The following is a 13,977-nucleotide window of genomic DNA, read 5'->3' on the forward strand; positions in this document are numbered from 1 at the left end:
CTTGTACATACGAATAATTGTGTAGTTACCATAATTATCTATCTGTAACTTCTAAACTCAGAATAATGACTGTTAAATAACAAATCAAAAGTCAGTTTTTCTGTTGGTAACTTACAGATAATTCATTACTGTTCCTGTACAATTCTTTCTTTTCACTGTGGCTGTTAAAGATTTTGCTCAAGCAGATATACTAATTTATGACTTCAAGCTGTGTGACCTACTCCAGTAGTCTTTTTTCTGTGGAATATTTGCAGATAAGCTTCATTCACTCTATTCTCCTATTTACCTTTATAATAAACTTACCTGCTGTTCTGACAAGATGTAGGGTAGTCATATTGCTGGCACAGGCAGCTTGTTGTTTTCAGCACAGACCTTGGAACAAGTTGCAAGATAAACCTGTGTTATCAATAGTTCACTTTTTGAAGACTAGAGTCTGGCAGGAAAGAAAATTATTATTCTAATTCATAATCAATACAGTGTTGTGGTGATACTATTTACTCCAATTTTTTATTTTATCATTTTAGCTAAAAAATTTATTGCTCTGGATGACTTTGTTGAAATTACCAAGAAGTATGCAAAGGGAATCATCCCATCTAACCTGATTACGCAGGAAGAGGAAGATGATGAATTGGCAGGGAAGACTCCTGAAGAGTTACCCCTGCGCCTGAAGGTAAAATGGCAATCCTGAACACATTATGTTGATGGACTCTTAAATTACACATCCCAGAAAAGACAGAAGTGACTTGCACATCTCTATCTATACTGATGTTTAGTCTATATCAATCAGTCCAAGAATTATTGCTGCAATTTCTTTTTGGACTTGACTTCATATATATATATTTAGAGTTTCATATATGAGTCATATATTTAAAAGAAAGGGATAATGGTTTTCCCTGTAAGAGGACAATCCACCTTCATTACATCTCAGTGAGGATTTAAATGGACCTGTCATCACTGCCATATTTTTATTATAGATGTTATTATATGCTTCATATCTTTCTTAAACAGGAGCAAGCAGGTGGGAAAAATTACCCATAGCCTCGAGGTGTGAAAAGGTTCTATTATGAAGGAACTCAAGAGTGATGGAACTTGCTGTTAGTTTCTACACCGATACTTCTCTAGGTAGTGAAAGTAGAAGGGAAAAATAAGGTGCATGCCTTCAATACTGGTATATATTTTAAGCAAGGTAGGATGTTTCTGGCTGCTGACCTGAGAGTTTTTGTTGTAGTTTTGGTGTTCATTATCATATAGTAGTGGTGGGGAAAAGGAGGGAGTGAGATATCTCTTTCCAAGCTTTTAAATAGCTCATCTTCTGAAAGAAATGCATTTACAAAGAACAGGGATACCTTCACAAATCATACGCCCAAGTCTTTGTGTGTATTGTCCCAATTCATCACAGTGCACAGGTACTTCCTGGAGCATTCCTGGCCTTTTCCTTGAACTGATTAATACAAAAGTGTAAGATCTGGGGAAACACAAAACCAGACCTTCTGTGGGGGAAGGTGGGTTGATTGCATCATCTAATATGCATATGCAATATCTGAATGTGTGTCTGAAAAATCCTGTCTAAAGTGTGGCTGGTCATAGGGAGAGGATTCAGTCCAGCAGTTGCTCTGTTGTCTGGAGCCTGTGTTGGAAAATGCCACACAAAACAGGTGGAATTTTAAGATCACCAACCATTAATGTAACTTACAAGTTACATTTGTAAGTTACAAGTGCAGTTAGAAGAATTTCTAAATGTGTAGTAATTAGTTAAACATACTGCTGCTGCTTCCAAATGAGAGTCTGACAGCTGCATCCCTAGATGCTTGGGAAGAATTGTTTAAAGACAAACCACAGCTCTAAAGACTTCCTGTAAGTGAATATGAATCATAGGCACTACTTCCTGTATGCACAGAATGTATAGCATAATCCTTGCAGACCATGGCAGAGTTACATGCTTCAAAGCTACAGTACTCACAGCTCAAGTAGTGGCATAAGATAGGGCAGGACTGCAGCCATGTAGTTTATCTTCAGTACGAAGTTAGTGGAGCAGAATATTTGACTAGGAAGCCATTTAATTATATATGTCAAAGGTAATGAAATACATCTTTCTTGAAATCAAAATCACCTCTGAGCTTCATCTGACTGAATTAATCAAAATAGTGCTAATAATCTCAGACAGAGTAACCTTATTTTATTGGCAACATTGGTCTGAAATATAAATCTTTTTATTTCAGCAGAGATTAGACTAGTGGCTGCTAATGCTTCAGCTAAGAATATCTGTGATGTAAAGTTACAAAACTGCTCATTAATAAAATGCTTCTTTCTCTCTTTCCAGGTTGTAAAATACCCGCTTCATGCCATTATGGAAATTAAAGAGTACCTTATAGATATTGCCTCAAAGGCAGGAATGCATTGGCTGTCTACCATTGTGCCAACACACCATATCAACGCTCTCATCTTCTTCTTCATCATCAGTAATCTGACTATTGATTTTTTTGCCTTCATTATACCATTAGTCATATTCTATTTGTCCTTCATTTCTATGGTGATTTGCACACTGAAAGTTTTTCAGGACAGTAAGGCTTGGGAAAACTTCCGTGCTTTGACTGACTTACTGCTTCGTTTCGAACCAAACCTAGATGTTGAGCAAGCTGAGGTGAACTTTGGGTGGAATCACTTAGAGCCATACATTTATTTTTTACTATCAGTATTCTTTGTCATTTTTTCCTTCCCTATAGCAAGCAAAGACTGTATACCATGCTCAGAGTTAGCTACTGTCTCAGTTTTCTTCACAGTGACAAGCTACATGAGTTTAAGCACATGTGCAGAACCTTACACACGGAGGGCATTAATGACTGAGATAGCTGCAGGCTGCTTATCCCTATTGCAGGTGTTACCTGGGAATTTTGGCTACTTGAAATTCTTAGGTAAAACCTTCTTTATTGTTCCTGTAGGCCATTTTTTTGTGATAAATGTAAGCATCCCATGCCTTCTGTTTCTGTACCTGTTCTATCTTTTCTTTAGAATGGCACAGCTACGGAATTTTAAAGGCACCTACTGCTACCTGGTCCCATATCTGGTCTGCTTTATGTGGTGCGAACTGTCTGTGGTCATTCTGCGGGAGGCCTCTGGGATTGGGCTTGTTCGTGCATCAATTGGTTATTTTCTGTTTCTCTTTGCACTCCCAGTGCTGGGTGTAGGCATTGCACTGATGTGTCTTATCCACTTCATTAAGTGGTTTTTGTCTCTGGAGCTCATGAAAATTGTAGTGACCCTGGTTTTGTGTGCTGTTCCTTTGCTCTTTCGGTGGTGGACAAAGGTTAACTTCTCTGTAGTTGAAGTGGTTAAATCGCTCACTCGAAGCTCCATTGTGAAACTCATTCTGGTGTGGATTACAGCTGTGGTGTTGTTCTGTTGGTTCTATGTGTATCGGTCAGAGGGGATGAAGGTTTACAACTCCACCTTGACGTGGAATCAGTATGCTTTCCTCTGCGGCCCCCGGGCCTGGAAGGAGACCAACATGGCACGTACCCAGATTTTGTGTAGTCACCTGGAAGGACATAGAGTGACGTGGACTGGGCGGTTCAAATATGTGCGCGTGACAGAAATCGACAACAGTGCAGAATCTGCAATAAATATGCTTCCGTTTTTTATTGGTGATTGGATGAGATGCTTATATGGTGAAACTTACCCTCTCTGTGATCCCAGAAATGTTACACTGGAGGAGGAGGAGTTGTGTCGCCTGAAATATCTGACAAAGCATAACTGCCACATGAAAATGTTTGATCGGTACAAATTTGAAATAACTGTGGGCATGCCTTTCAGTAACAAAAATGGAACCAAGCCTATAGAGGAGGATGATATAACCAAAGATATTGTGCTGAAGGCAAGCAATGAGTTCAAAAAAGTGTTGTTGAACTTGAGGCAAGGGAGTATAATTGAATTCAGCACAATTCTGGAGGGTCGTCTTGGCAGTAAATGGCCTGTCTTTGAACTGAAAGCAATCACTTGCTTGAATTGCATGTCTAAACTCTTACCTGCAGGGAGGCACGTGAAAATAGAGCATGACTGGAGGAGCACAGTGCATAAAGCCATTAAATTTGCTTTTGATTTTTTCTTCTTCCCATTCCTGTCAGCTGCATAATGAGCTCTCCTATTGGTTCAGTGGTATCTTCAGCGTATGGTGCATTTACACTACCAAAGGTTTGGCTTCTTAAAAGGTAAAAAACCCAACAAAAATCCACCTTGCTGTAGCAATGCTCTAAATGTATACTACTGTAGAGCATTGCCTGGGTTTTGCAAGTGTACACACCATATCCTGGCTTTAAACCCTGTATGACTGAAGTAATATATACTAGTTTAATGTTGTAAATGATTGCAGGGGATTGCTGCTGACTAATTGCATGGAGACGGTTTTGTCCAAAATGGATATATATTTGCCTGTGGTACACCACTAGATGCATTCACTTGCTCAATGTTAAAAGCACTTTACTCTTTAAGTATTCATATTGTGCCCATTTGTATTTTCACAGGTACAATTTAGAACAGATTATGTTGCATTTATTGCTTGTATTTATTTGGTGTTTTCTAGAAAAAAGGTGGAAGTCAGTACCTGGTGGTGATATCTGCATACAGAAATCAGTGTTTCACTATTTGTCCCGAAGTTAGTGACTTGTTTTTTCGAAGGGCACAATATTACACACCCCAGCAAGGTTTTAAAAAGACCTCAAGCTTCTATTTTGCATTAAATGTTGTGTACAAAATTTGCTATTTGTTCTGATTGGTTATAGTAGTTACACTAAGGTATAATCCATGCTGGTGTGTGAAAGGCAAACACCAGAGAGTAAGGTTGGTGTTGAGATGGTACCAGTAATGGACATGCCAAAGAACTGAAATTGTACCTAAAAGTCTACTGTGGAAACTGAAATAGAATGTTTGTGTAATGATTTGTATTGTGCAAATAAACATAAAATGCAAACTTGAATTAAACAGGTACAACATTTGTTCATTATGCTTTGACTTTGTGAGCAGTTGTTTGTGTTGTGCTGATAGCAGCTTTCACTGAAAACCACAATTTAGAATTTTTTGAATGTTCTGGTGTGGGGTACTTGAAGTTGTATTACACATTTTCAAAGCCATCCATAAAATCTAGTATGCCAGGTGGAGATTTTGTAGCTGTGAAGTCTACATGTGCTGCTTCCCCCTGTTTACATCACACCATTCACCTGACTAGTCCAGTGATCTTGCTTTAGATTCCTTTCTGCCTTTGCCTATCAGTCATCACTGGGACTGGGGAAAGGGGTCATCAGTTAAACCTGATAGAGAAGGGGAAACCTCTGGGGACAGGGAAGCATTTGGCTGAACTCCAGCAATGAGCACCCTCTTGAACATCGCCCAGGGCTGCAGCTGGGGGGAAGCCAAAGGCGTCAACAGACCTGCTGCCCAGTTCCAGCATTCACACCCCCCTCAGTCGTGCTTCAGCCCATCAGAAAAATCTGTGAAGCAAAATCATGACCTAAGGGTGCTTCATTCTAGTTTTGAAAACTTGACAACCTGCTCTATTTCCATCTGGGGAAAAGGAGTAAGGCAGCAAGTAAATGTAAATTTTACCTAGTCCCATTTTGGCTGGAAATAAGGCAAACTTAGCCCTTTCTTCTCCTTTTGTTAGAACACCCATGGGTTCTTTTTAAATACTCAAAACGTTTTTTCTGGGTCTGAAATTTAAGCACAAAAGAATATTTTTTTAAACTTCTGTTCCCTTATGTACACACAATTGTGAAACTTCCTATGTTTGTCAGGTAAAAAAAAAAAGGAAACAGTCTTGGTATTCAGAACTAATGATGACATTTCTCCTTTTAGCTTTTACTCGTATGGATGTCAGTTCACTGACTTACTGTGGTGCATTTTGAAAGATTGGTTACATATCCTGAAAAAGACAAAGTGACTGAAGTCAAATGTGGGAAGTCTTGCAAGAAAAAGGAGAGTACTTCATTGGGGGATTTTTTTTTTGAAAGACTTGCCTTTTGAGATGTCACAAAAGGGTTAATCCTGGTACCTCAGTTCCCATCTGTGCCATAATAACAACTCTGAGACTTGAATTTCAGCCTTTTCTGAGGAAGTTGAGAGAGGATATTGGCATATAACTGTGCAGACTTTGAATTATTAGCTAAAAATCTCTAGTTCTTTGGAAAAGGGGAGCTTGCTCTAGGATATTCATATCAATATTGGTCAGATTCAAAGCTATGCAATTCCCCTTTATGCACTTATGTGAAAAAAAAAAACCCAACACAAACACAAAACCAAACTCTAATTTAGCCAGTTCCAGGGAAAAAATAATTCATGTGCTCTGTAGTGATGGGTTGATGGGGACACTTGAATTTGTCAGGTGCTTCTGGCACATTGGAGGTTATTTTTAAGATGTTTTCAGCTCTGCAGTGTAGCCAAAAAGGACAGAGGAGGTAAATTTGACTGTAAGATCTTTAAATCGCACCCTTTAATGCTAGTTCTCAAGTGTTTCTTCTTGATGCTTTTACATTTTTATGGAAAAAGAGGACACAATAATGGTAATGTGATGGATAGGTACTCCATTTTCTTGTCAGACTAGTGTTCAGTGTTCTAAAACCTTTGCCAACTCTTTTTTTCCTAAAGCATTTTATAGCTGACAAGCACAAAATTGCAGTTGCAGTTCCAGGCAAGGTGTTTTTGCAAAAGGTGCCTCTATCAACTTCACATCTTTCAAGCAAACAGAGCACAAAATAACTTAGTTTCACTCCTGCTACAGCTCTGTATTCCAAACCAGTCCATTGTCTAGGTTGGAGAGACACAGAATGTGCCAGCTGCTGTTAATTATTCAATTAATCTTACATTTATTATTTTCTTACTGTGTTTTGAAGATATGCTGAATTATAAACAGTTCAAAGACAGGTGCCCTTTCTCTAGGCTGATAATTGTCTTTTGAGTTAGTATTAATTAACTAAAGAGGAGGAGGAGGCTATTACATGGCTATTGACATATCCAAATTAGGTTCAGCTGTTCTGTAAGCTCAGCTTTAGCATTTAGAACATACAGAATTTAGAAGAAGTATTCATTATTTGAATTTCATCCCCAAAGTAGCATAAAAAATACTGCTTGTTCTCCAAACTAGTACATTTTTCCATAAGCAGAGAAAAACAGGAAAACACATATAGAAATTCTGAATAACTTAGAAGCCCACTCTGTAATGACTAACAGCACCTTGCAGTAGGCAAGAATGCAAAGTTTTGCCCTGTTTTTCCAGAGAAATAAATCGGTATAACTGTAGTAATTACATTCAGCTTTATTTCTTAGAGTTAACTGGTCTTCTGTAAAGTGCCATAAAATGGACATTATTAACTGAAAAATTGTTTCCATATTTTTGTAAGGCAGGGTAACAAGAATGTTGCCCGGAGAAGCTGTGGCTGCCCCACCCTTGGAAATGTTCAAGGCTAGGCTGGATGGGTCCTTGAATGACCTGGTCTAGTGGGAGGTGTCCTTGTCCATGACAGAGGGGTTGAAAATGGATGATCTTCATGGTCCTAACCCACTCTATGACTCGGTGTTACCAAATGGGGTAGAACAGTGCTTTCTTACCTTCTGACACCGAGCCATCTGTCTGCCTTTTGCCTTCTCTGTTTCCACTGGACAGGCAAAAGATGTTTCCAGATTGTGAACACCTTCTTATTACTTTTGAAATCCATTGCAGCCTTTCAGCATAAGAGTCACATCCAGTAGCAGCTGAAGGAGGTTTAAGGGCTGTGCTCCAGCCTCAGCTTCATAGCTGCAATTATTTGAACAGCAGATTGATGCAAAGGAAAATCAGCTACTCTGTCACTGAGTTGGAAAAATACTAATCCATGCACCAAAATTAGGTGCAACTTGCCAGCTTGTAGAGACACACATACCTGCTCTGGCACCTACATGCAAGCAAGTGTTGCATGAACATAAAATGCCTGGAAACCAAATAACCAAATCACATCATTGTTTATATGCCTTAGGATGGCTCTTTTTTTCCCCATAGTATTACTCAAAAAAATTAATTAGCTTTTATTCCCAAGGTGGGGAGTGGGAGGGGGAAATTTGCATCCTGCAACTCCTCTTATAAATCATAGCCTAATCTGGAAAAACTGAGAGTCACTTTCCTCTTAGGAAGGATGTTTAGCACTGAAAAAACTTGTGTTTTCATCGCCTCTAATAAGCTTGAACTTCAAGTTTTGAAGCAGAACAGGAACATAAAAACACTGCTTGTAGCCTTTCCTTACAAAAGTTCTCACATGAGTATAAAAGGAAATAAATAGGATCTATATCTTTCCACTGACATCTACAGGAAGCAGTTTCTATAAGATTGCAGCTTGACAACACTAATTTCAGCATTTTCATACAAGAGAAGATTCTGTGGAAGAAGTGATGAGTTTTACTGCACATTCTGATTTGAGTGCTAAGTTAGCTGGGGAATTTCCTCCATTAGCTGTCCCTCCCTGACCTCTGCCATCTGGTAGACTCCTTTAGTTCTAACTCCCCTCTCCCTGTTTCCCAGGTGACCTGTGGGTTGGGATGTGAATTCCTCCTTCACTGTCTCACTTTGCAACAAGGAAAATAAAGCAGTGAAACTTCTGAGTATTCCCACTACTCCCAAAGGATAAGCAGGTTTTCCTACTGTTGTGTGCAGACAGTGGGCAAGTATCTTCAAACAAAAACCAAGATCTCCTCCCAGGGCAGTGACAATAATTCATGACTAGGCAGCCCAGACATTGGTGGCCTGCCCTAGGTAGATGGGTACAAACGTGGACACTGGTGGCACTACCTGATTGAAGACACAAGCTGCAGCAGAAACAACATCCCCTGTGCTGCGTCTGGCTGGATCCTCTGCCTCAACACATTTAGAGCCTGCTGCATCCTTCTCCTTTCAACAGGTCCCCAGAATCTTTTCTCCGAGGGAAAAGAGAGGGCTCTATCCGAAGGTTTGTGGATGGTCAGTGTGATGGGAATGGATTTACCAAGGGAGCTTGCATTCCATTAGTTTTGAGCTTTCCCATGTGCCACCAGTAATAGAAATTGGGCCAGGTCACGTGCAGAGGTACTACTCCAGTGCCACAAGGTGCCAGTGTCTCTTGGCCTAGCTCCATTGCCAACAGGAGCTCTCCCCTGGGACATGATATGTCTTTTGATGGCACAGCACGAGTGGGATTGCTGCTGTGAAATCAAGCCTCAACGCAGGAAAGGCACCGTGTACAGCCAGTGAGGGGACAGCAGCTTCTGCTCCAGACAGCAAAGGGTGTTGGGTTTATAGGGGGATCCCAGACTCCCAGAGAACATGCTGGGTTGAATTGCACCACCTGGTTATCTTTGACTCTAGTGCTCCTGTATGCAGAAGGTGGTGATTAACATGGGCCATTTCTGCTTCCAGGCAGTGCAGGGGTCTCAATCCTGGCAATTTTTTTCTGTTGCAACTTTTGTTCTAAGCATGCTATCTTTTTTTTAAGGTGTTGGTATCTTCCTGGTACTCTCTAGATAACACGCATCAAGTTGATGTTTTTTTCAGGGGCCATTTGGAGAGGGAACTCTCAGATGGATTTAGCTTCCCTGACACAGCCTGGCTTGTTCTACATGCAATATATAGGTGGAGTCTCAGTTTAGGATGTTCTGCAGTGCCTGAGGTTAGTCAATGGGAATATCTCCGTATTTACCCTTATTGCTTGAGCACTATGAAAGTTGTAGATTTGTGACATAGAAACATCCATACCTCCAAAGCTCTTTAGTCCATGCAGCACAGGTTTGGAAGCTAGAAGAGTGTGGCTGAAAAACAGACACGCACTTTGCAATCAGAGAAATATAATATGAAAGCAAAGAGAATGGTGTGGTGGGTTGTCCTTAGGAAATTCCTATTTAACAGTGACACTGATATCATGTAGGACTTTTTGCAGCTCATGAGGTCAGACTGGCTCATGAAGTCAAATTGCAAAGTCCACTTGACTTGGACGGGCAGAGAATTTAAATGATTACACCCTATAAAGAATAACTGAAAGTAGATTTGCACATGACTTTGTGGGTATATGGTAGTCACCCTAAAGTCTGGCATCCTGTGTCTTAATGTAAATGTGAAGCAGACCTTTTAACCTCTGTGATGATAGAATTCACCTATTTGAAAACTTCTGTTTTGGCATTAGGTTACACATGTATTGCTGTTCCAGATGCAAACATAGAGCAGCCTCTGCCTTGTCCTGGTTCAGCAGGTGGAACCAGTTTATCACTGTGTGGGGGTGACCAAAGCTGTGTATCCTACACCCCCTATTTATTTCCCAGGAACTGTTAACAATGGATCATTTGCAGCAGCTGCCCAGGGCACACCCAGCTCCTTAGGATGTGAGCTGGGTGTGAAAGACACCTGTGAGATAAGAGCTGTGATAACTCCCCTCCAGGGAGTGTTAGCACCTTCACACCCAGCCTGAGGGAGCGTGTCTGCTAATGGGCCATCAATAATCCCAAAATACCCCATGACTCACAATCAGATCACCCATTATGTGACTCCCTGCCCTGGGGAGTACTCCCACCTGGACCTGAGGGTACATAATCTGGGAGTTTGAAGACCTTGGGGAACTACTTGCTGGAACCGGAAAAGGATCAAAACCTCGACAGGAGGAGGCCACCACTCTTGACCAGACTGCGACTACCACTTTTAAATAGGCTGCGACTGTCATCTGCACCAACAGGTTTTTCCTCTTCCTTTTGTTTTGGACTTGGGGGAAGCATGTGGGTATCAGCACAGGGGCTAACAAGCACTATTGTGTTTGTGCCCCAGGGTGCTGAGTTATACTTCTGGGTTTTGTGGGTTGAGACCAATTTCTCTTTGCCATTGCATTTGTTGTGATATTGTTATTAAATTCTGGGTCTGACTTCTGATCTCTTTCGTGTTGGGTTTGTTTTCTCCTGCTGGTTTACATTTGAACCAGCACATGCCCCTAGGCCAGTGCCACCTCAGGCAGCATGAGGCTTACAGCACCACAGCTGGGGAAAGGCTTTTGTGTGAGTTATGGCAGTTGGCTCCAAGTGGAGATGTAGATCACACCGTGAGTTCTTGCTGTGCCAGCTGTGGAGTCTGGGGAGAACACTCTGTCTTCCACCACAGAATACTTCCTTTGGATCCTCTGTAGCTCCAGCCAAAGCACCGGGTGGCTGCTCTCCAGCTCATGCTACAGCTGCTGTATTTTCAGTTGAGTTCCTGTGGTGTTGCCAGTGCATCTGATTTTATTCCCACTCTTATGTCAGTTGATATTTTTCTTAACACTGTTCTTGAAGCTTATAACTATGTGGCGGTGTACATTTTACCAAAAACTAGTTAAGTTTTAAGAAAACTTGCTCCATATGGGCTAAAGACTAAACTTCACCTAAAATCCCTTCATTTCGTATCCAAGTTTGTAGCTTCATTTTGGTTGGCATTTTGTTATGAGACTGGATTAGTCAGCGACATCTGCCGTGGCTTTATGGAGACGTCAGTGAATGATGTACAAAGGTAATTAACAATTCGTTAATTAAGACGTTTCCAGTGTTAATTATTGGCAGAGATTTAGTTCTCATCTGCAGTTGATGCTGGATGCCAAAAGCGTTGCAGTACATCACCCACCTGTTGATGAGTTACACTTCTTCAATATATTCTTTACAAAGTCAGGAATCCAGTCCCGGGGTATCCAGCAGGTCGTGTCCTCACAAAGGGGCACTGCCTGGCAATTAGGTGGGGCTCATTAACCTCCGGAGAGAACACGTCTGTGTCTGCAGCCTCTCTGTGCCTGTTTGCTTTATCTATTTAGTACTTTTTGCCCTAAAATGGTCCGTTCTCCCGTTTGGCAGCGGGTGGGTGTCCCCGCCTGGCACAGACCTCCCCTGTGCGCTTTGCCTTTGTGCCACCGGGTGGCACTCCAGGCTCACGCTGCCTCCTCCCTCCGCTGCTGTCTCCAGAGGCACCGCCAAGGAACAAAAGAATCAGGATCTGGGTTTTCTCCATTTCGGTGAGGAAATGCAATTAGGAAAAAACCTTTTATGAAAAATAGGTAACCATTTGTTAAGCCGATTCCCCACCAGCAAAGTTACACAAATGCCGAGCAAAGGCATCTCTGTGGAGTGTGTCTGCAATCCAAGACTAGGAAAAGGGTGGAAAAAATAAATCTATTTTTCCATGTGATAAAATACTGTGCAATGATAAATGAGCAGCATTTGAAACAGTGCATGGGAAACCTGTGTAAAGTGCAGCCTGGCTGCTTTGCTGCTCAGCAGGTTTTGAGGAGGTTCCTGTCCTTAAGATCTTTAAAAATAAACTTGTCAGCACCAATCAGCATTTTCTGATTCTGTTATAATGTGAGCAGTGACAACACACAGTCCTAATAGTCCTGCTGATGGAAACTCTGTTTTTCCTGCGTCTTCATATCTTAGATGCAAAAAAAAAGAAAAAAACAAACAAACCCCAAAAAACACAACACATCAGGGCTTATCATAGATTAAACCTTTTATTAACTCTCTGTTATCTCAACAATTAAAAACCTAGAGAAAAGCTGTGTCAGTTTAATTAAAACAGGTAGAAGCCATGCTGCTTTAAGGGAAATTCTAACTGCAACTCTTGCTTGAGATAACCACTCAGAGTAATTAACACAAGGATTTGGGGAATGCAGAAAGGTTGTGGCAAGATCACACACCAGCTAAAAGGCCAATAAGAGAAACCCTGAAATACTGATTTTTCATCTTTTACAAATCAAATAGAAAGATGACAGCAGGTTGTTAGACAGTTTTTGTTTTATTTTGGAAAATGGCAGGGTTTTTCTGCAATAATAGCAAGTTTGGCACCAGAAAGACCCCTGCAGTCGTTTCTGTTAACCACGGGAGACAGCAGTGCTTGACAGCAGGAGCTGTGTCACGCTATATTAGAAAGGGTTTGAACCAAGACCACAGACCCCATAATATCCCAGGAAACGCTGTGTGTTGATCTCAGCATGGCCTGTCTTTATTTGAAATAATTTCTTCACTTTAAAGAGCGAGGCATTTCAACAAAGCACCTCTTCAATAGTTTCCCTCCTGTTCCTCCCTCCCTATTCATCGCTGGTGACAGCAGAGATGTTTCCACGACAACAAGCCATGCTGTTGCCTCAGGTGACAAACTATAACTTCAAAAAACAATCATTGAAAATAGCTTCAAACAATTAATTAGGCAATGGAAATGTTACTTTAATAGGGCTCAGATGTTTTGGAAGTAGTCTACAGACCAAATTCTGATCAAGAATTTGTCTACAATCAAAGCTGCTCTCTGAAGGTCAGGGCGGATATCACTGTCTGAATACTCCAAGAACCCTTTTTTAAAAAAAACCAAAAACTTCAAGATCCAAACATAGTCAACCTAAAAAGCATGCAATGCAAAACAAGTTGGTTTTCTGGGGTTTTTTGTTGGTGTTTTGGTTTGGGTTGGGTTTTTTTTGTGCTGTATTTTGTTGAAAGCACATCCTGGCAGGGATTTACCAACTTCCTGACTGCAGGCAGCCCGTGGCTAGGGCACTCCCCGAGTGTGTTCCCCTGCACCAGCGACAGGCAGATGATGAGCCTAGCAAATGGTTTTGCAATAAATGGATTTTTCAGTTTTCTCTTTACAGAAGATACTTTCCTAGAGTTATAAATAGATGATTCATAAATCTCTCCTAATGCTTCTTCTAGTAACAGTTCAATTGATCTTTAATCGTTGTTTAAAAAGTGAATCTCCATGGAGTGTTTCAATCCTATAACCTGAAGTTTCTCTTGCCCAGGGCAGCAAGTCTGTCTTGCAGCTTAGGTGTACATAGTCTTTAAGTGAAGATGGATACACTGAGTATATTCATGTGCCTTATATCACAGTCCTCATATAGCATGGGCACTCTTTGGGACTGGTAGTTGTCCTGGCAGAATTTCTCTTTTGCTTTATTCATTATATTAAGCTTCTCTGGAGCAGTGCAGCTATGAAGCCAG

The 13,977-nt window shown here is 41.0% G+C and overlaps 1 protein-coding gene across 6 annotated transcripts in view; it reads left to right on the forward strand.

Annotated features, from left to right (window-relative positions):
* The window catches only part of WFS1 (wolframin ER transmembrane glycoprotein), a 33,683-nt gene extending 28,685 nt beyond the window's left edge, over positions 1-4,998 (forward strand). For all 6 annotated transcript variants that reach the window (XM_071556832.1, XM_071556833.1, XM_071556834.1 and 3 more), the window contains exons 7-8: positions 525-670; positions 2,321-4,998. In XM_071556832.1, coding sequence (XP_071412933.1) covers positions 525-670; positions 2,321-4,129 — 1,955 coding nt within the window. In that variant the 3' untranslated portion in view covers positions 4,130-4,998. The remainder of the gene's footprint in view (positions 1-524; positions 671-2,320) is intronic.
* Positions 4,999-13,977: the final 8,979 nt, after the last annotated feature.

Source organism: Pithys albifrons, chromosome 5, assembly GCF_047495875.1.
Source record: "Pithys albifrons albifrons isolate INPA30051 chromosome 5, PitAlb_v1, whole genome shotgun sequence".
In the NCBI taxonomy this organism is placed as follows: domain Eukaryota; kingdom Metazoa; phylum Chordata; class Aves; order Passeriformes; family Thamnophilidae; genus Pithys; species Pithys albifrons.